The 23,917-nt window shown below is 41.7% G+C and overlaps 1 protein-coding gene across 4 annotated transcripts in view; it reads right to left on the bottom strand.

Moving 5' to 3' along the window:
- LOC135552472 (protein furry homolog) overlaps positions 1-23,917 on the bottom strand; it is a 250,025-nt gene that overhangs the window by 12,910 nt on the left and 213,198 nt on the right. For all 4 annotated transcript variants that reach the window (XM_064984132.1, XM_064984129.1, XM_064984130.1 and 1 more), the window contains exons 61-62: positions 22,536-22,646; positions 5,596-5,807 (exon numbers count right to left, since the gene is read on the bottom strand). In XM_064984132.1, the coding sequence (XP_064840204.1) occupies positions 5,596-5,807; positions 22,536-22,646 (323 nt within the window). The remainder of the gene's footprint in view (positions 1-5,595; positions 5,808-22,535; positions 22,647-23,917) is intronic.

Genomic DNA, 23,917 nt, shown 5'->3' on the forward strand with positions numbered 1-23,917 from the left:
TGATAAGGAAAACTTGCTGAAATCAGATAAATGATAGTCAAAGCTTTTTTAGGCCATTTACAAATGTTTGCTTTACTAGCAATCAACAACAAGTAATCCACAGGGGCCGACCAATTGGATCCTGGTCTGCTTAAGTGTGCAGCGCCCATCATTGTTGGTGAAATAGCACACATTTTTTATTTAACAGTGATATCAGCAAATATTCCGAAAGTATGGAAATCCGCTCTTGTGCATCCAATCCATAAGGGCAAGGATAGTAGTGATCTTAATACTTATAGCCCCATTTCCAGACTTCCTTGTCTAGCTAAGATTCTTGAATCCTTAGAAAATGTACAACTTTTGCAAATGTATTTTTAAAATGTTAACCAATTATGGTTTAGGCCTGGGCATAGTACTATTACAGCAACCACTTTAGTTATTAATGATCTTGTCAATGCTTTAGTCACTAAAATGAAATATGCTGCTTTGTTTGTGGACCTGTAAAATAAGTTGTCCTCGATAGGTCTGATCTCTCACGTCTGTTCATGGTTTCATGATTACCTTAGTGTGATTACCTTAGTGACAGAACTCAGGCCATCGTGATTGATGGGGTTGAGTCTGAATTTCTTGAAACGCATAAGGGTGTACCCGTAGGTGTTGATTTTGAGACCTGTTCACTATTTATATAAAACACCATTGGTCAATCTGTTAAAAATGTTTCACATCATCTATATGCGGATGATACTATTATGTATGCTATTGCCCAGACTGTTTATCTGGCTGTGTCAAAACTACAGTCAGATTTGATTTCTATGCGGGAATCCCGTGCTGATTTTTGAAACTTGGGTTAAATACAGGCAAAACGGAATACATTTTTTTAAAACTCTAGTAAGAATGAACATGTAATTCATCTGAAACAATCATTAGATGGTCTCCAATTGAAAGTGTTCCCGCATATAAATATTTAGGTGTTTAGATTGACGTGGATTTGACGTTTAAAACATAAATGAGCTGGTTAAAAGTATCAGTCCCTTGTTTCAGTTTTTGCCTAAAATGACATATCCAAATCTAACTGCCTGTCGCTCAAGACTTGAAGCAAGGATATGCATATTCTTGATGCCATTTGAAAGGAAACACTTTGAAGTTTGTGGAAATGTGAAATGAATGTAGGAGAATATAACACATTCGATCTGGTAAAAGATACAAAGAAAAAACATGCGTTTTTTTTGTGTTGTACCATCTTTGAAATGCAAGAGTAAAGGCCATAATGTATTATTCCAGCCCAGGCACAATTTAGATTTTGGCCAAAAGATGGCAGCAGTTTATGTGTTTGAGTTCAAGTTTTTGACTGATACAATAAAACCTTGCATTTCTGTTCAACATTTTGTATCAAGACTGCCCAAATCTACCTAATTGGTTTATTATATTATTATTTATAACTTTTCAAGTTCATAACTGTGCACTCACCTCAAACAATATGGTATTCTTCACTGTAAATTGGACAGTGCAGTTAGATTAACAAGAATGTAAGCTTTCTGCCAATATCAGATATGTCTATGTCCTGGGAAATGTTCTTGTTATTTACAACCTCATGCTAATCGCATTAGCCTACGTTAGCTCAACCGTCCCGTGGGGGACCCACCGATCCTGTAGAGGTTTTAAGAAGCTAAGATTTAAATTTGGCTTTTTCTACAGAAACAGAGTGTGCCTTTTTCTAAGCAGTACAAAGCAGCTTATTCAGTCAACCTACTTTACCGGTTGTTGGTTATGGTGATATTATTTATCAAAGTGCAGCTGCTTACTACTCTACTACTCTCCTTTGGATGCCATCTACCATAGTGCCCTTCGTCTTGTTACAGGTGACAGTTCTGATACTCATCACTCTATCAAAAGGTTGGACTTCGCTAAGGACCTGTAGATTACTCCTTTTTTTTGTTTTCAAGGCTCTACTTCATAAACTTCTGTCTTATCCAAATTTGCTGTTCGGTTAACTCGTAAGGTTTCTAGGGTCTTCACCAAACTAGGTAAATCTGCTTTTAGTTTTAATACACCGTATTGCTGGTGAAAAAAATAGAAACCATTTCATCATGATGATCTTGTGCCGTTCAGGCAATTAAAGGATAGATTGGGGACTTAATTGTGGAGGAATGAAACTGTTTTTTTCTGGGTGATTTGTGATGTTTTATATGTGCTTACCATGACTGAGTTTTTCTATTTTAATGTGCACACATATATACAGTACCAGTCAAAAGTTTGGACACACCTACTCATTCAAGGGTTTTTCTTTATTTGTAATATTTTCTACATTGTAGAATACTAGTGAAGACATCAAAACTATGAGAACACATATGGAATCATGTAGTAACCAAAAAAGTGTTAAACAAATCAAAATATATTTTAGTAGCCACCCTATGCCTTGATGACAGCTTTACACACTCTTGGCATTCTCTCAACCAGCCTCATGTGGTACGCATTTCATTTAACAGGTGTGCCTTGTTGAAAGTTAATTTGCTGAATTTCTTCCTTCTTAATTTGAGCCAATGTGTTGTGACAAGGTAGGGTTGGTATACAGAAGATGGTCTTTTACCAAATAGGGCTAAGTACATTGGCTCAAGTCCATTGATAACATTGGCAAGAACAGCTCAAATATGCAAAGAGAAACAACAGTCCCTCATTACTTTAAGACATGAAGGTCAGTCAATTCGGAACATTTCAAGAACTTTGAAAGTTTCCTCAAGTGCAGTCGCAAAAATCATCAAGCTCTATGATGAAACTGGCTCCCATGAGGACCGCCACAAGAAAGGAAGACCGAGGTAACTGCCGCAGAGGATAAGTTCATTAGAGTTACCAGCCTCAGAAATTGCAGCCCATATAAATGCGTCAGAGTTCAAGTAACAGACACATCTCAACATCAACTGTTCAGAGGAGACTGCGTGAATCGGGCCGTCATGGTCAAATTTCTGCAAAGAAACCACTATTACAGGACACCAATAAGAAGAAGAGACTTGCTTGGGCCAAGAAACATGAGCAATGGACATTAGACCAGTGGAATTGTGTAAGGGCAATTTGACCAAGAAGGAGAGTGATAAGTGCTTCATCAGATGACTTGGCCTCCACAATCACCCGAACTCAACCCAATTGAGATGGACTACAGAGTGAAGGAAATGCAGCTAACAACTGCTCAGCATATGTGGCAACTCCTTCAAGGCTGTTGGAAAAGCATTCCAGGTGAAGCTGGTTGAGAGAATGCCAAGAGTGTGCAAAGCCATCATCAAGGCAAAGGGTGGCTACTTTCAAGAATCTAAAATATATTTTGATTTGTTTAACACTTTTTTTGGTTACTACATTATTCCATATGTGTTATTTCATAATTCTGACGTATTCACTGTTATTCTACAATGCAAAAAATAGTAAAAATGAAGAAAAACCCTGGAATGAGTAGGTGTGTCCAAACTTTTGACTGGTAATGTGTGTGTATGTGTATGTATGTATATGTGTGTATGTGTGTATATGTGTGTATATGTGTGTGTATGTGTGTATGTGTGTGTATGTGTGTATATGTGTGTGTATATGTGTGTACGTGTGTATATGTGTGTACGTGTGTATATATATATGTACGTGTGTATATATATATATGTACGTGTGTATATATATATATATATATGTACGTGTGTATATATATATGTACGTGTATATATATATATATGTACGTGTATATATATATATATGTACGTGTATATATATATATATGTACGTGTGTGTGTGTGTGTGTGTGTGTGTGTGTGTGTGTGTGTGTGTGTGTGTGTTGAAGTCGGAAGTTTACATACACCTCAGCCAAATACATTTAAACTCAGTTTTTCACAATTACTGACATTTAATCCAAGTAAAAATGTCCCTGTTAGGTCACTTAGGATCAACACTTTATTATAAGAATGTTTAATGTCAGAATAATACTAGAGAGAATTATTTATTTCAGTTTTTATTTCTTTCATCACATTCCCAGTGGGTCAGAGGTTTACATACACTCAATTAGTATTTGGTAGCATTGCCTTTAAATTGTTTAACTTAGGTCAAACATTTTGGGTAGCCTTCCACAAGCTTCCCACAATAAGTTGGGTCCCATTCCTCCTGACAGAGCTGGTGGAACTGAGTCATAGGCCTCCTTGCTCGCACACACTTTTTCAGTTCTGCCCACAAATGTTCAACAGGATTGAGGTCAGGGCTTTGTGATGGCCACTCCAATACCTTGACTTTGTTGTCCTTAAGCCATTTTCCACAACTTTGGAAGTATGCTTGGGGTCATTGTCCATTTGGAAGACCCATTTGAGACCAGGCTTTAACTTCCTGACTGATGTCTTGAGATGTTGCTTCAATGTTCCCACATAATTTTCCACCCTTATAAAGCCATCTATTTTGTGAAGTGCACCAGTCCCTCCTGCAGCAAAGTACCCCCACAACATGATGCTGCCACCCCCATGCTTCACGGTTGGGATGCTGTTCTTCAGCTTGCAAGCCTCTCCGTTTTTTCCTCTAAACATACCATGGTTATTATGGCCAAACAGTTCTATTTTTGCTTCATCAGACCAGAGGACATTTCTCCAAAAAGTGCTATCTTTTTCCCCATGTGCAGTTGCAAACCGTAGTCCGGCGATTTTATGGTGGTTTTGGAGCAGTGGCATCTTCCCTGCTGAGCGGCCTTTCAGGTTATGTCGATATAAGACTTGTTTTACTGTGGATATAGATACTTTTGTACCCATTTCCTCAAGCATCTTCACAAGGTCCTTTGCTGTTGTTCTGGGATTGATATGCATTTTTTGCACCAAAGTACATTCATTTCTAGGAGACATGAGCGGTATGGCGGCTGCGTGGTCCCATGGTGTTTATACGTTTGGAAATTGATCCCAAGGATGAGCCAGACTTATGGAGGTCTACAATTCTTTTTCTGAGGTCTTGGCTGATTTCTTTTGATGTTCCCATGACGTCAAACAAAGAGGCACTGAGTTTGAAGGTAGGCCTTGAAATACATCCACAGGTACACCTCCAATTGACTCAAATGATGTCAATTAGCCTATCAGAAGCTTCTAAAGCCATGACATCCTTTTCTGGAATTTACCAAGCTGTTTAAAGGCACAGTCAACTTAGTATATGTAAACTTCTGACCCACTGGAATTGTGATACAGTGAATTATAAGTGAAATAATCTGTCTGTAAACAATTGTTGGAAAAATTACTTCTATCATGCACAAAGTAGATGTCCTAACCGACTTGCCGACTTGTAAATATTCAACTTAAGCACACACACATATACATATAAAAATGTATTTTCAAACTGTATTATACAGTGTGCATTTGGAAAATAGACCTACGTCTCAATATGTCATCCCTGAGAAAATAAGGGTAAAATAAAATTAAAAGCATTTAGAACATTTGTAATAATTTAAGTATTTCCAAATCAACATTTAAGCATTAGTATGGCTTTTTTCATTTACAATCATTTACAATATTAAGATTTATTTAGTACCAACAAGGTTCCCACCCGGATAATCAGTTCAATGATCCAAAAACGTCGGGAACACAACACACAAATAAAATGCAATACACAATATTCTCTTTTTACCTGCACTCGCGGATGTAGCGGATGGCTGTGGTGAACTCGTGGTTCTTCAGAGCTTCCAGGATGGCTTGTACAGCCGCCTCAGAGGAGAGGAAGGTGGGCTCAGAGGAGGAGGATTTCTCCTGGGCAGCCTGGAGGTCACTGGAGGTCACGGAGGCTGCTGCAGCCCGCAGACTGCCCTTCAGTTCATTCAGCTCTTTGGACATATTCATCAGCTGAGGGAGAGTAAGTGAGGTGGAGGTGAGTCGGACTCACGCTCTCGGGAGGACGTAGCCCCGCCCGTGACTTAAAATCACTGTCACCCTCGGCTCAAGAGGTAACTTCCTCTTGGCCTAATTGTTAACATATGGTTTCCAGAGCGGGAGATCGAGGTTCAGATTCCACCATTTAGTCTTAAATGTGTCTCACTTGGTTAAGCATGGTGCTTGAAACATTAGGGTCAGGGGTTCAATTCCCGATGGGGCCATGTGTGCACACACTACTCTAAGTTGCTTTAGGTAAAAATGTCTGCTGACTGGCATATAAATATTATAATAATAAATGTAGTATTAATACACGCTCTTTACACATCAATAAACCCATGAGGTAGGGATAGAGAATCAATCTATTGCCTTAAAGGAAAAATCCACCCAAAACCACTCATTTATTTAATTTATAGTGTTAAAAAAAGTTTTTGGTTTTAAATATACTTATGAAAAGTAAATGCAATTGCTAAAATATACTTAAGTATCAAAAGTAAAATAATTAATCATTTCAAATTCCAAATTCATTCCAAATTCAAGGTCACCCCCTCTCCTAGGGAGGGTGACATGTTTGATACCAATATAACGCAGAGACGAAATCAGTGGTTTGCCACTGTTTTTTAGAAACATCCGTTTAAGGGAATACTTTAGCTCCCCTAATCCTGACATTTCTATTGAACCAGTAGTTTACTCTCCTGCACATACTCCGACTCCTTTTAGAAGCAAGAGTTATTTTATACCTCCAGCCAATCGCAATCACTCTATCGAGACATATTGCAGACTTGTTGAAAAAGATGTTGGACATCTCTTTAAGAACAAACAGGAGTCCAAATCTTTTCATAATTTACCTAAGGATGAAAAACAAGCTTTGCTTGATTTACAATCCGATACGTCAGTCCTTACCCGCCCTGCTGATAAGGATGGGTCGGTTGTACAATCCGATACGTCAGTCCTTAACCGCCCTGCTGATAAGGGTGGGTCGGTTGTACTATGGATAGGACAGTTTATGTAAATGAGAGTCATAGACAACTACTTCACAACACCTTTTACAAGATACTCAGAGGTAACCCCATTTCCATTTCAGAATACCATCTTCACTGTCCTAGATGGGTATTTAAGTTCTGGTCAGATAACCAAAAAATAACATGACTTTCTGGCTATTCAACACCCTAAAATTGCCACTTTCTATACTTTGCCGAAATGACACAAGAATGTTATAAAACCTCCAGGGTGCCCTATTGTAGCGGGCATTGATGCAGTAACGGCCCCTATTGTAGCGGGCATTGATGCAGTAACGGCCCCTATTGTAGCGGGCATTGATGCAGTAACGGCCCCTCTATCTACTTCTGTTAACTTTTTAATATTAGACCACTCGCAGAACAGCTCCCCTCCTTTGTAAAGGACACCAGCAGTATGATCTCTATTATTGAATCTCTTGATCCTCTCCCTGAGAAAACCTTGTTAGTTAATTTTGATGTTGAGTCATTATACACAAATATTCCACACAAGGGCGGTATTGAAGCTATGGAACATTTTCTTCTGCAACGTGACCCTAATGAACTACCTTCCAGTGCATGCATTATACCATTGGCTGAAATAGTACTCACATACAACTACTTCATGTTTCTAAATGATTTCTTTATTCAGACGAAGGGTACTGCTATGGGATCCCTCATGGCTCCTAACTATGCTAATGTGGGTTACATGGATGAAACAGTCTATTTTCAAGCCTCTCAAATGTTTTCTTGCCTAACATCATTATTTGTTCTATGGAGGGGTGATGAAAAACAGCTCCAGGCGTTTTATGTTTTTCTTAACTCCTGTTCTGAACATTTGAGATTTACTATGCAATCTGATACACGTCAAATCAGTTTTCTTGATCTGCTGATCTTGTGTGAAGATAATGTTCTATACACTGATCTTTACAGGAAACCTACTGATCATAACAGTTTGTTGAGGGCTGACAGTTGTCACCCACTTCCCTTGAAAAATAGTTTGCCCTACAGCCAATTCTGTCGAATCAAAAGAATTTTCAAAAAACATTCAGATTTTGACTGAAATATGGCTGAGACGAAAAGTAAATTCAAGGAGAGGGGGTACAAAAGTGATCAGATTAATATTGCCATTGAGAAAATTCTAAACAAAATATGACCTTTTTCAAGGTCAGTCTCACAAAAAGACCCATTCCTGCTTTTTAACTACCCGCTACTCTAAGTGCTCTGAACAAATTAAGGGAATTGTTCAAACATTGGCACATTCTAAAATCCTATGATCGTCTCAGTAATGTGTTTTCTGACCTTCCCTTGATCGTATTCTTGCGGGGCAGAAATCTCAGAGACCAATTGGTAAACTCTGATTTACCACCCCAAGATATTCCTTTACAACCTCTATTTGCGCCCCTACTGGATGGAAAATACAAGTGTAATGGCTGTGCTCAATGCAATGGCACTTATAAATGTAGATCCTTCAAACCCCCACAAACAGGGAAACTGAATCCTCCTCCCCCTCCCCCCCCCCTCCTCCCTCTCTGCAGATGACTTCGTCAACCATTTTGAAAAGAAGGTCGACGACATCCGATCCTCGTTTGCTAAGTCAAACGACACCGCTGGTTCTGCTCACACTGCCCTATCCTGTGCTCTGACCTCTTTCTCCCCTCTCTCTCCAGATGAAATCTCGCTTCTTGTGACGGCCGGCTGCCCGCTTGACCCTATCCCCTCCTCTCTTCTCCAGACCATTTCCGGAGACCTTCTCCCTTACCTCACCTCGCTCATCAACTCATCCCTGACCGCTGGCTACGTCCCTTCCGTCTTCAAGAGAGCGAGAGTTGCACCCCTTCTGAAAAAACCTACACTCGATCCCTCCGATGTCAACAACTACAGACCAGTATCCCTTCTTTCTTTTCTCTCCAAAACTCTTGAACGTGCCGTCCTTGGCCAGCTCTCCCGCTATCTCTCTCAGAATGACCTTCTTGATCCAAATCAGTCAGGTTTCAAGACTAGTCATTCAACTGAGACTGCTCTTCTCTGTATCACGGAGGCGCTCCGCACTGCTAAAGCTAACTCTCTCTCCTCTGCTCTCATCCTTCTAGACCTATCGGCTGCCTTCGATACTGTGAACCATCAGATCCTCCTCTCCACCCTCTCCGAGTTGGGCATCTCCGGCGCGGCCCACGCTTGGATTGCGTCCTACCTGACAGGTCGCTCCTACCAGGTGGCGTGGCGAGAATCTGTCTCCTCACCACGCGCTCTCACCACTGGTGTCCCCCAGGGCTCTGTTCTAGGCCCTCTCCTATTCTCGCTATACACCAAGTCACTTGGCTCTGTCATAACCTCACATGGTCTCTCCTATCATTGCTATGCAGACGACACACAATTAATCTTCTCCTTTCCCCCTTCTGATGACCAGGTGGCGAATCGCATCTCTGCATGTCTGGCAGACATATCAGTGTGGATGACGGATCACCACCTCAAGCTGAACCTCGGCAAGACGGAGCTGCTCTTCCTCCCGGGGAAGGACTGCCCGTTCCATGATCTCGCCATCACGGTTGACAACTCCATTGTGTCCTCCTCCCAGAGCGCTAAGAACCTTGGCGTGATCCTGGACAACACCCTGTCATTCTCAAACAACATCATGGCGGTGGCCCGTTCCTGTAGGTTCATGCTCTACAACATCCGCAGAGTACGACCCTGCCTCACACAGGAAGCGGCGCAGGTCCTAATCCAGGCACTTGTCATCTCCCGTCTGGATTACTGCAACTCGCTGTTGGCTGGGCTCCCTGCCTGTGCCATTAAACCCCTACAACTCATCCAGAACGCCGCAGCCCGTCTGGTGTTCAACCTTCCCAAGTTCTCTCACGTCACCCCGCTCCTCCGCTCTCTCCACTGGCTTCCAGTTGAAGCTCGCATCCGGTACAAGACCATGGTGCTTGCCTACGGAGCTGTGAGGGGAATGGCACCGCAGTACCTCCAGGCTCTGATCAGGCCCTACACCCAAACAAGGGCACTGCGTTCATCCACCTCTGGCCTGCTCGCCTCCCTACCACTGAGGAAGTACAGTTCCCGCTCAGCCCAGTCAAAACTGTTCGCTGCTCTGGCCCCCCAATGGTGGAACAAACTCCCTCACGACGCCAGGACAGCAGAGTCAATCACCACCTTCCGGAGACACCTGAAACCCCACCTCTTCAAGGAATACCTAGGATAGGATAAGTAATCCTTCTCACCCCCCCTTAAATGATTTAGATGCACTATTGTAAAGTGGCTGTTCCACTGGATGTCAGAAGGTGAATTCACCAATTTGTAAGTCGCTCTGGATAAGAGCGTCTGCTAAATGACTTAAATGTAAATGTAAATGGAAACAGATCCCAATCAAAGGTGTTATTACATGCTCAACTAAGGCAGTTATTTATCTTCTAACTTGTCCTTGTGGTAAAAATTGTGGGTAAAACTAAGGGCAAATTAAAAGTACGTATCTCAGAGCATAGTAACACCATTAGGTGCAAAAACTTGACTTACCCAGTTGCGGCCCACTATTGGAAGCAAACCACTCGATTTCGTCGATTGCGTTACATTGGCATCGAACATGTCACCCTCCCTAGGAGAGGGGGTGACCTTGATAATTTATTGTTAAAACGAGAGGCTGCCTGGATCTTTAATTTAAAGACCATTGCTCCCTTCGGTCTCAATGTAGACTTTGATCTGAAGCCATTCTTGTGATTGTGACTATGCCATTGTAATAGTTTGTAAGCTTGTGTAGTCTAAAATGAATCTATGATCGTATGCTATCCATTAGTTTATTTGTATGCTGTTCTTTGTATGCCTTGGTGTCTTTTGACACTATATAAACGAGTCACCCTGCAGTGTTTGTGATTATACCCTGATGAAGACAGCTTGCCTGTCAAAACGTTGGTAATTACATTTTTGCATCTGAGCTCCTAGAGTGTGCGGCTCTCCTTTATTTTCTAGTTTTCCACTCCGCGAGCCAGCACCTCGCCTAAATAGGTGTGCGTTTCTTTTTCTTCTAGATTGCCTCATCCCTCTCAACCATACCATTTTTCAATTCCTCATCAATCCATGGGGATTCAACAGTTTTTAACAGTCATTTTCTGAATGGGTGCACGCTTATTAGTAACTGGAATAAGCAATTTCATAAATGTGTCAAGTGCAGCATCTGGTTGCTCCTCATTACACACCACAGACCAGAAAATAGTCTTTAGATCAGCAACCTAGGAATCAGTACAAAACTTATTGTATGACCTCTTATATATTATATTAGGCCCAGCCTTTGGAACATTGGTTTTCCTAGATACTACAATATTGTGATCACTACATCCGATGGATTTGGATGCTGCTTTAAAGCAAACTTCTGCCACATTTGTAAAAATGTGATCAATACATGTTGATGATTTAATTCCTTTGCTGTTTGTAATGACCGTGGTAGGTTGACTGACAACCTGAACCAGGTTGCAAGCACTGGTTACAGTTTTAAGCTTTTCTTGAGTGGGCAGCTTGATGAAAGACAGTCAATATTTAAATATACTTCTGTTGATATCACATACACTATCAAGCATTTCACGTATATTATCCAGATACTGACTGTTATCACTTGGTCTATAGCAGTTTCCTACAGGAATGGGCTTTAGGTGAGGGAGATTAACCTGTAGCCATACGCTTCAACAGTATTTAAAATAACATCCTCTCTAAGCTTTACAGGAATGTGGTTCTGAATATTTTCATCAACACCTTCACCAATGGCATTTCTGTATTTTCTGTAGATGTTATAACCATGTATTGCTACCACTGTTGCAAAGGTATTACTTAAGTGAGTTTCATTCAGTGATAGTCAGAATATGAATGTCATCTGTTACTAGCAAGTTATTGATTTCATGTACCTTGTTTCTTAAGCTACATATGTTAATGTGCAGTGGTTCTTCCGTTAAAAGTTGAGTCATACCGCAGCACAGCTGTAAGGGTTTTCCTCCTCTTCGTCTGAAGAGGAGAGGTGAGAAGGATCGGAGGACCAATATGCGGCGTGGTAAGTGTCCATGGTATTTATTTAAACACATAAACTGAACACTCCATACAAAAACAATAAACGTAACGTGAATAACCAAAACCGAAAACAGTACCGTGTGATGTAAAACACAGACACAGAAACAATCACCCGCAAACAAACAGTGAAACTCAGGCTACCTAAGTATGATTCTCAGAAACAACTAACGACACCTGCCTCTGATTGAGAACCATACTAGGCCGAACACAGAAAAACAACCTAGACACACAAAACATAGAATGCCCACCCAACTCACGTCCTGACCAACTAAAACAAACAATTAACACAATAACTAGGGTCAGAACGTGACAACAGCTTGCAGGATGCTGTGGAATGGTATGTCATGTTGGAGTGTATGACGTATTTTACTGTTAGCCATTGTTGCCATTAATGCTAGTTTGACTACCAGAGGGCATATTTGAGAAGCTAAGTTATTGAAATGACATGGAGCTTTACTGTAGACCTAAGAGTCCTGTTTACTGTAGCTTTTTTTAGTTATAAAACGAAATAACAAAGGGAGCCTTGAATAATTAAACAGTGAATAAACCGCAAAATGTCGGCGAAAGCGATTTAATTCACAATTTGACTATTTTTAATATTGGCTGTACTAGAGATTTTAAAACCTTTTTCTTACGAACTATATGGGATTGATTATAATTTATTTGTAAATTATTATTGTACTGCTGTTTATACTGTTAGAAATTTAGCGGAATTAAATTGATTACGGTGTTTGGTGTTTCTATTCAAAGAAAATCAAAAATGTGTTTTACAATAGCCTATGTAGGCATCAGGGTTTCCGTTGTACAACATGGCGCTGTACAACATGACCATTCGGGGTAGGCCTAGGCCACTAAGCGACTGAGTGAAGAGCAAAATAATCCTAACATTTCCACACCCTAATTGTAGGCTAATCAATACCCAAATGGAGATTCAGTGAAAAGAAGGGAAAAAAATCTGATTGATTGATCAAGACGAGTCCCTATGCTTGTCTGACACAACTCACATGCGGGTAGGCTATTGCTTCAAATCCAATTATAACAATTAGATGACTTTGGGTGTTTCAGTAAGCAACAATTTGTTGAATTCTATTGCATTAGCATACTTTCTCCAATATTTCTGTCATTCAGTGATATTTATTCCCATAGTAACTCATATGTATCCATTCAGATGTGGTTAGAAAACAGTGCATGTGGTGGGCTATGCAAAGAGATGAAGTGACATGCCTCGCAAACATCCATTAATACATTTAAAGTCCCTAAACTCGGCAAGAGTCTATCTGCTGATAGCTTATATAGGGTGGATGGCTTCTTCTGTATTCCAATTGATTGGAAATGCTTCTAAACCATTTACACCTGGTCCACAACGTTGTTGCATACATACAGGACCCTTTCACGCCATTCTCCGCCTGACTCTCTACCAATAACACCAGATTATTATTTCTATTGTTGTTATCTATTCAGTAACATTCCACCAGTAAATGCAACAAATAAAACTTACACTATTGTTTTAAATTCAATCACTCTTCTTCATCATCCTCATCATTCAGTTCATTCAAATTAAATTGTAACATTTTGTCACTCCCGTTCAACAACTTGAATTTACTTTTGCTAGAGAGGAGTAACTTGAAATAAAATGATATAGGTTAATTAAATATTTGAATGTAAAAAAGTGACTATTTATTAGCGTAGATCAAAAGTTTCAGAACACCTACTCTCATTCAAGGGTTTTTCTTTATGTTTACTATTTTCTACATTGAAGGGGGTTGATGCATTTTTCGTTAGGGCAAATCTGAACTGTGATATTGAGTTACAAATGTCAAACTTTAGCGTATTTAAGCATGGAATACGTTGCAAGGTTGCCCCTTTTTTGTCCATTAGGCTACACTTTACAATAGGACTCAACTCTGACTGACCGCAGCATCTATCGGCAGTTTAAACTGTGCACAAATTGGGGGATTTTTCACACCTAGCCGAGCTATTAGACTATCCTTTTTTAAATTAATGGTCTCCCTCCTATTGCAAAAGAGTCCTGCAACAGGCAAAAAAACAACCAAAAAACCTTGAGTTAATACAATTCCGCAATTACACTTGACATGTTAACTGACGATAAAAAAAGGATACTTGTGCCTTACAGACAATTACATAAATGAAGAGTGGATATTATCAACCACGGAACGGGACAGTTTCGAGTTGCTGTGCTGTGCGTTTTGTTGCCAACCTATTTTGCTACCTGACAACTTTATGGTTTTTACTTTTTAATTACGGTTTATATATATATATATATATATATATATTTATTCCCCCCCCCAACTTTTTCACTCCGGACGCTTTATCTGGACACGATTCGTCAGGACCTCCAACAGCCGAAGCTAAGTAGTAACATTAACATTAGCCTTCTAATTGCAGTCGCTGTACTCGCCTTACGGCGAGGATAGCTGTGCTACAAGCCCAGCTTCAGACGCAATCGTTAGGCAAGGGTAATTTCAGTGTAGGAAAGGATGAAACAGCGTCTGTGCCACCAGAAAGTACAGATAGTAGTATAAATCCCCTGGCACAGTCCCCGCAGCCGGACAACTTTCTCACGGTTTCTGGAAGGAAATGCTGTAGGAACGCTCAACCGGTGTCGCTCATTCAGCCTGAGACGCCGAAGCTTCCCATCATTAGCTCTGACAAATTGAAAACTCTAGTCATTGGCGACTCCATTACCCGCAGTATTAGACTTAAAACGAATCATCCAGCGATCATACACTGTTTACCGGGAGGCAGGGCTACCGACGTTAAGGCTAATCTGAAGATGGTGCTGGCTAAAGCTAAAACTGGTGAGTGTAGAGAGTATAGAGATATTGTTATCCACGTCGGCACCAACGATGTTAGGATGAAACAGTCAGAGATCACCAAGCGCAACATAGCTTCTGCGTGCAAATCAGCTAGAAAGATGTGTCGGCATCGAGTAATTGTCTCTGGCCCCCTCCCAGTTAGGGGGAGTGATGAGCTCTACAGCAGAGTCTCACAACTCAATCGCTGGTTGAAAACTGTTTTCTGCCCCTCCCAAAAGTTAGAATTTGTAGATAATTGCCCTCTTTCTGGGACTCACCCACAAACAGGACCAAGCCTGATCTGCTGAGGAGTGACGGACTCCATCCAAGCTGGAGGGGTGCTCTCATCTTATCTACCAACATAGACAGGGCTCTAACTCCTCTAGCTCCACAATGAAATAGGGTGCAGGCCAGGCAGCAGGCTGTTAGCCAGCCTGCCAGCATAGTGGAGTCTGCCACTAGCACAGTCAGTGTAGTCAGCTCAGCTATCACCATTGAGACCGTGTCTGTGCCTCGACCTAGGTTGGGCAAAACTAAACATGGCGGTGTTCGCCTTAGCAATCTCACTAGGATAAAGACCACCTCCATTCCTGTCATTATTGAAAGATACCTCACATCTCAAAATAGGGCTACTTAATGTTAGATCCCTACTTCAAAGGCAATTATAGTCAATGAACTAATCACTGATCATAATCTTGATGTGATTGGCCTGACTGAAACATGGCTTAAGCCTGATGAATTTACTGTGTTAAATGAGGACTCACCTCCTGGCTACACTAGTGACCATATCCCCCGTGCATCCCGCAAAGGCGGAGGTGTTGCTAACATTTACGATAGCAAATTTCAATTTACAAAAAAAAAGAGGTTTTCGTCTTTTGAGCTTCTAGTCATGAAATCTATGCAGCCTACTCAATCACTTTTTATAGCTACTGTTTACAGGCCTCCTGGGCCATATACAGCGCTCCTCACTGAGTTCCCTGAATTCCTACCAGACCTTGTAGTCATAGCAGATAATATTCTAATCTTTGGTGACTTTAATATTCATATGGAAAAGTCCACAGACCCACTCCAAAAGGCTTTCGGAGCCATCAATCTACTCAGTGGGTTTTGTCCAACAAGTCTCTGGACCCACTCACTGTCACAGTCATACGCTGGACCTAGTTTTGTCCCATGGAATAAATGTTGTGGATCTTAATGTTTTTCCTCATAATCCTGGACTATCGGACCACCATTTTATTACGTTTGCAATTGCAACAAATAATCTGCTCAGACCCCAACCAAGGAACATCAAAAGTCGTGCTATAAATTCACAGACAACACAAAGATTCCTTGATGTCCTTCCAGATTCCCTCTGTATACCCAGTGACGCCAGAGGACAAAAATCAGTTAACCACCTAACTGAGGAACTCAATTTAACCTTGCGCAATACCCTAGATGCAGTTGCACCCCTATAAACTAAAAACATTTCTCATAAGAAACTAGCTCCCTGGTACACAGAAAATACCCGAGCTCTGAAGCAAGCTTCCAGAAAATTGGAACGGAAAGGGCGCCACACCAAACTGGAAGTCTTCCGTCTAGCTTGGAAAGACAGTACCGTGCAGTACTGAAGAGCCCTACTGAAGAGCCCTGCTGCTCGATCATCCTATTTTTCTAACTTAATTGAGGAAAATAAGAACAATCCGAAATTTCTTTTTGATACTGTCGCAAAGCTAACTAAAAAGCAGCATTCCCCAAGAGAGGATGACTTTCACTTTAGCAGTGATAAATTCATGAACTTCTTTGAGGAAAAAATTATGATTATTAGAAAGAAAATTACAGACTCCTCTTTAAATCTGCGTATTCCTTCAAAGCTCAGTTGTCCTGAGTCTGCACAACTCTGCCTGGACCTAGGATCAAGAGAGACGCTCAAGTGTTTTAGTACTATATCTCGTGACACAATGATGAAAATAATCATGGCCTCTAAACCTTCAAGCTGCATACTGGACCCTATTCCAACTAAACTGCTTCCTGTGCTTGGCCCTCCTATGTTGAACATAATAAACGGCTCTCTATCCACCGGATGTGTACCAAACTCACTAAAAGTGGCAGTAATAAAGCCTCTCTTGAAAAAGCCAAACCTTGACCCAGAAAATATAAAAAACTATCGGCCTATATCGAATCTTCCATTCCTCTCAAAAATCTTAGAAAAGGCTGTTGCGCAGCAACTCACTGCCTTCCTGAAGACAAACAATGTATACGAAATGCATCAGTCTGGTTTTAGACCCCATCATAGCACTGAGACGGCACATGTGAAGGTGGTAAATTACATTTTAATGGCATCGGACCGAGGCTCTGCATCTGTCCTCGTGCTCCTAGACCTTAGTGCTGCTTTTGATACCATCAATCACCACATTCTTTTGGAGAGATTGGAAACCCAAATTGGTCTACACGGACAAGTTCTGGCCTGGTTTAGATCTTATCTGTCGGAAAGATATCAGTTTGTCTCTGTGAATGGTTTGTCCTCTGACAAATCAACTGTAAATTTCGGTGTTCCTCAAAGTTCCGTTTTAGGACCACTATTGTTTTCACTATATATTTTACCTCTTGGGGATGTTATTCGAAAACATAATGTTAACTTTCACTGCTATGCGGATGACACACAGCTGTACATTTCAATGAAACATGGTGAAGCCCCAAAATTGCCCTTGCTAGAAGCATGTGTTTCAGACATAAGGAAGTGGATGGCTGCAAACTTTCTACTTTTAAATTCAGACAAAACAGAGATGCTTGTTCTAGGTCCCAAGAAACAAAGAGATCTTCTGTTGAATCTGACAATTAATCTTTAATGGTTGTACAGTCGTCTCAAATAAAACTGTGAAGGACCTCGGCGTTACTCTGGACCCTGATCTCTCTTTTGAAGAACATATCAATACCATTTCAAGGACAGTTTTTTTCCATCTACGTAACATTGCAAAAATCAGAAACTTTCAGTCCAAAAATGATGCAGAAAAATTAATCCATGCTTTTGTCACTTCTAGGTTAGACTGCTGCAATGCTCTACTTTCCGGCTACCCGGATAAATCACTAAATAAACTTCAGTTAGTGCTAAATACGGCTGCTAGAATCCTGACTAGAACCCAAAAAATTGATCATATTACTCCAGTGCTAGCCTCCCTACACTGGCTTCCTGTCAAAGCAAGGGCTGATTTCAAGGTTTTACTACTAACCTACAAAGCATTACATGGGCTTGCTCCTACCTATCTCTCTGATTTGGTCCTGCCGTACATACCTACACGTACGCTACGGTCACAAGACGCAGGCCTCCTAATTGTCCCTAGAATTTCTAAGCAAACAGCTGGAGGCAGGGCTTTCTCCTATAGAGCTCCATTTTTATGGAATGGTCTGCCTACCCATGTCAGAGACACAAACTCGGTCTCAACCTTTAAGTCTTTACTGAAGACTCATCTCTTCAGTGGGTCATATGATTGAGTGTAGTCTGGCCCAGGAGTGGGAAGGTGAACGGAAAGGCTCTGGAGCAACGAACCACCCTTGCTGTCTCTGCCTGGCCAGTTCCCCTCTTTCCACTGGTATTCTCTGCCTCTAACCCTATTACAGGGGCTGAGTCACTGGCTTACTGGGGCTCTCTCATGCCGTCCCTGGAAGGGGTGCGTCACCTGAGTGGGTTGATTCACTGATGTGGTCATCCTGTCTGGGTTGGCGCCCCCCCCCCTGGGTTGTGCCATGGCGGAGATCTTTGCAGGCTATACTCAGCTTTGTCTCAGGATGGTAAGTTGGTGGTTGAAGATATCCCTCTTCCTGTTTGGCCCTGTCCGGGGGTGTCCTCGGATGGGGCCACAGTGTCTCCTGACCCCTCCTGTCTCAGCCTCCAGTATTTATGCTGCAGTAGTTTATGTGTCGGGGGGCTGGGGTCAATTTGTTATATCTGGAGTACTTCTCCTGTCCAATTCGGTGTCCTGTGTGAATCTAAGTGTGCGTTCTCTAATTCTCTCCTTATCTCTCTCGGAGGACCTGAGCCCTAGGACCATGCCCCAGGACAACCTGACATGATGACTCCTTGCTGTCCCCAGTCCACCTGGCCGTGCTGCTGCTCCAGTTTCAACTGTTCTGCCTTATCATTATTCGACCATGCTGGTCATTTATGAACATTTGAACATCTTGGCCATGTTCTGTTATAATCTCTACCCGGCACAGACAGAAGAGGACTGGCCACCCCACATAGCCTGGTTCCTCTCTAGGTTTCTTCCTAGGTTTTGGCCTTTCTAGGGAGTTTTTCCTAACCACCGTGCTTCTACACCTGCATTGCTTGCTGTTTGGGGTTTTAGGCTGGGTTTCTGTACAGCACTTTGAGATATCAGCTGATGTACGAAGGGCTATATAAATAAATTTGATTTGATTTTTTGACAGTAAAGCTCAAAACCGGCTATTGTGAAAGAATTGTTGATTTCCTCGATGGCTTCAAGATGTCTACTGTTCAACTGGTAATTATGTGATTCCAAAGGATAAAGCATCACCTTCAGATGGATGTGTGGTTTTAGAGAGAAGATGCTGCGGGCAGAGAAGAGGTGTTCGGAGTGGACTTCTAGTCCGACTCAGGAGGCGTACACACCATCCACCGCTTCTGAGTATATTACTCTCTAATGTTCAGTCTCTGGACAATAAAGTAGATGAGCTCAGGGTGAGGATATCCTTCCAGAGAGACACCAGGGACTGTAACGTACTCTGATTCACAGAATCATGGCTATCTCCGGATACACTGTCCCCGTCCATACAGCCAGCTGGGTTCTCAGTACATCGCACAGACAGGAATAAAGAACTCTCCGGGAAGAAGAAAGGTGGGGGTGTATGTTTCATGATTAACTACTCATGACGTGATTGTGATAACATACAGGAACTCAAGTCCTTTTGTTCACCCAACCTAGAATACCTCACAATCAAATGCCGACCATATTACCTCCCAAGATAATTATCTTCGGTTATAGTCACAGCCGTGTATATTCCCCTCAAGCCGATACCACAACAGCCCTCAAGGAACTACACTGAACTTTGTGCAAACTGGAAACCACATATCCTGAGGCCGTATTTATTGTAGTTGGGGATTTTACCAAAGCAAATTTGAGGAAAACGCTACCGAAGTTCTATCAGTACATTGCCTGTAGTACTCGCGCTGCTAAAAACACTCAATCACTGCTACTCCAACTTTGGGGATGCCTACAGAGCCCTCCCCCGCCCTCCCTTCAGCAAATCAGATCATGACTTATTTTTACTCATCCCTTCCTATAGGCAGAAACTCAAACAGGAAGTACCCATGCTAAGGTCTATTCAACACTGGTCTGACCAATTGGAATACATGCTTCAAGATCGCTTTGATCAAGCGGACTGGGATATGTTCCGTATAGCCTCTGAGAATAACATTGATTTATACACTGACACGCTGAGTTCATCAGAAAGGGTTTAGGGGATGGCCGAATACAAACAGTGTAGTTATTCACTCCGTAACGCAATCAAACAGGCAAAACGTCAGTACAGAGACAAAGTGGAGTCGTAATTCAACAGCTCAGACATAAGATGTATGTGGGGGGGGGTCTACAAACAATCAGAGAAAACCAGCCACGTTGCGGACACTGACGTATTGCTCTCGGACAAGCTAAACAACTTCGCCCGCTTTGAGGGCAACAGTGCCACCGACGCGGCCCAAGGACTGTGGGCTCACTTTCTCTGTGCCAACGTAAAAGTAAGACATTTAAGCATGTTAACCCTTGCAAGGCTGCTGGCCCAGATGGTATACCTAGCCAGGTCCTCAGAGCATGCGCAGACCAGCTGGCTGGAGTGTTTACAGACATATTCAATCACTCCCTATCCCAGTCTGTTATCCCCACATGCATCAAGATGGCCACCATTGTTCCTGTATTCAAGAAAGCAAAGGTAACTGAACTAAATGACTATCGCCCTATAGCACTCACTTCTGTCATCAAGTGCTTTGAGAGACTAGTCAAGGATCATATCACCTCTACCTTACCTGACACCCTAGACCCACTTCAATTAGCTTAACACCCCAATAGATCCACAGACGATGGAATTGCCATGGCACTGCACACTGCCCTATCCCATTTGGAAAAGAGGAATATCTATGTAAGAATGCTGTTCATTGACTATAGCTCAGCATTCAACACCATAGTACCCTCCAAGTTCATCATTAAGCTCGAGGCCCTGGGTTTGAACCCCGCCCCGTGCAACTGGGTCCTGGACTTCCTGACGGGCCGCCCCCAGTTGGTGAAGGTAGGAAACACCTCCACTTTGCTGATCCTCAACACTTGCGCCCCACAAGGATGCGTGTTCAAATTTGGCCTGGCACCTAAAACCATCAAACTTTTACAGATGCACAATTGAGAGCATCCTGCCGGGCTGTATCACCACCTGATACTGCAACTGCATTGCCTGCAACTGCAGGGCGCTCCAGAGGGTGGTGCGGTCTGCCCAGCACATCACCAAGGGCACACTGCCTTCCCTCCAGGACACCTACAGCATCCAATGTCACAGGAAGGCCAAAAAGATCATCAAGGACAACAACCACCCGAGCCACGGCCTGTTCACCCTGCTACCATCCAGAAGGCGAGGTCAGTACAGGTGCATCAAAGCTAGGACCAAGAGACTGAAAACAGCTTCTATCTCAAGGCCATCAGACTGTTAAATAGCCATCACCAGCACCTTAGAGGCTGCTGCCCTATATACATAGACATGAAATCACTGGCCACGTTAATACTGTTGACATATTTTGCATTACTCATCTCATATGTATATACTGTATTCTATCCTATTCTACTATATCTTAGTCTATGCCGCTCTGACATTGCTCGTCCAAATATTTATATATTCTTAATTCCATTCCTTTACATTGTTTGTATTGTTAGATATTACTGCACTGTTGGAGCTAGAAACATAAGTATTTCGCTAAACACATGTATGTGATAGTGTGGTGCAATGACAGAATGATGCAATCTGCTACAATCTGCCAACATCTACCTCAAACGGTCGCGACATAAGCTCTGAAATTTTAATTGAAGATGTGTAGGTGTAGACCTTACAGCGAAATGCTTACTTAGAGGCTCTAACCAATAGTGCAAAAAAGGTATTAGGCGAACAATAGGTACGTAAAATTAGGTTACTTACATTGTCTGCCAACTTCCCTGGGATAACGTACATTTGCTGAATGATTATGACAACTCAGTGACATAATAGTAGGGATTAACTGATCTGTGCTTGGGTTATTGATAAGTCATTGTCACAACGCGGCCTTATAATGCTGTGAAAGGATTCAGGAACCGAAATTATTCAGATGGATCCCTTTCGAAAGAAGACATCCTCCTGAGTTATGACATTGGCCAGCAGTGAAATCGGACATGTATGATAGACGTTTTCGCTATCTAAAAGTCATATTCCTATTAATTTCCAGTGAAGTGAGAGTGACTTTATCAAAGTGCTACGTCATACCAACCGGATCTCTGCCTGCTTTAACGCCAATAACTCTGATACACGTGAAAATATTAAATGGCCTAAGGAATCGATAGAACACTCATGATGCACAAAGCCAATATAAAAAGAAAAAAAAATGGGTGAACCTTTCCTTTAAGTGCTCAACACAATGTTAATGTCTCAAAGTATTTGTTTAATGAAGCAGATTACTGTCTATATCACCATAGACAATGAATGCATCCCATATGGCACCCTAATCTCTATGTAGTTCACTACTTTTGACCAGGGTCCATGGCACTCTGGTCAAAAAAGGTAGTGCAATATATTAGGGAATAGGTTGCCATTTTGGGCACTTCCAACAGTCTTACCTCTGGGACAGAGCTGATAAAATGGACCTGCCCAATCAGCTTACAGTAGGACTGAAAGAGCAGCAGCAGCTGAAAGTGGAGCTTGTAGAGTCGTTGACACAGCTCCAGTTGCTGCACAAACACACAAACAAAATGGCGTGTTCAAGTTGTATTACTTTGTTGTGTTGAAATACTCTATGCTCATTTCATTCCAATTTATTTTACACTTTGACCTAGCCTATTGGTTTCTCAACTGAAACAAAAGAAGGTACAGCATGTTACTTTAGTAATGCTGGCTTTAGTAGTGTTATTGACATCACCAAGAAGCATTAGGTTTAGCCATGGTACAATGTTGTAGGCCTATTTAATTTGCAAAGACCTGTTATCACCAACTCAGCATCTTGGATGCCAGGCAATTTCCTTTGGTAACACCGCCAATGTGTCATATGGGGCGGCAGGTAGCCTAGTGGTGAGAGCGTTGGGCCAGTAACCGAGAGGTTGCTAGATCGAATCCCCAAGCTGACAAGTTAAAAAATATGTTGTTCGGCCCCTGAACAAGGCCGTTAACCCACTGTTCCTAGGCTGTCATTGTAAATAAGAATTTGTTCTTAACTGACTTGTAAAATAAAAAAGATATTGTAATGCAGCTCGTTTTAATTGTAATCTAAATTGTTATTCACGTTGTGAGAACATTTTTGTGGGCTACCCTGAATAAAGAAAAGTTAATACAAAAATCACAATGGGTCAACATGAATAAGTAGTATGAATGTATAAAGGGAGGACATTTTATTTTATCCTTTTAAACTACTTCAGAATTTTAACAGTGAGCAAGAGACACTGCCCAGCTTAATTTAGACAGGGCACTATCAGAAAATAGGAATAAGTCATTTTGAACTTACTGCCAGAAATTCCATTTGCTACAAAGCAAGCGTGTTACAAGACAAGAGAGAGGTGAAAGGAAGACATCGAAAATCAACAGCAGGCATGCAACCATCGGCAGTCCGGGTTAGGTGAACAGTATAAGCCTTAGTCATAAAACGCTATAAGTTTATTGATACATGAACAGAGAGAGAGAGAGAGAGAGAGAGAGAGAGGAGAGACGGAGAATCAGAGAGAGGGAGAGAATGCGAGTGCGAGTGAGGAGAGAGGACCAGCTGCAGTCTAGGGACTGAAAGCCAGGTGGTTGTGTGATTTAAAAAAAAGCCAAACAAGTAAGCAGTTTTGCCTTGTCACTTTCTTCAATGCACTAGGACTCTGCTGGGAGTCTCAAAGCCATTTTAAACTTGACTTAATATTTCACTCAATATTTACAAGGCTGACATTTATATATCTTTAATTTGGATGTTTTGGGATTATATAAAAAAAATCTTAATGTTTTCTGCAAATGTATCAGCCAAGTTCCA

The sequence above is a fragment of the Oncorhynchus masou genome, chromosome 13 (genome assembly GCF_036934945.1).
Source record: "Oncorhynchus masou masou isolate Uvic2021 chromosome 13, UVic_Omas_1.1, whole genome shotgun sequence".
In the NCBI taxonomy this organism is placed as follows: Eukaryota; Metazoa; Chordata; class Actinopteri; order Salmoniformes; family Salmonidae; genus Oncorhynchus; species Oncorhynchus masou.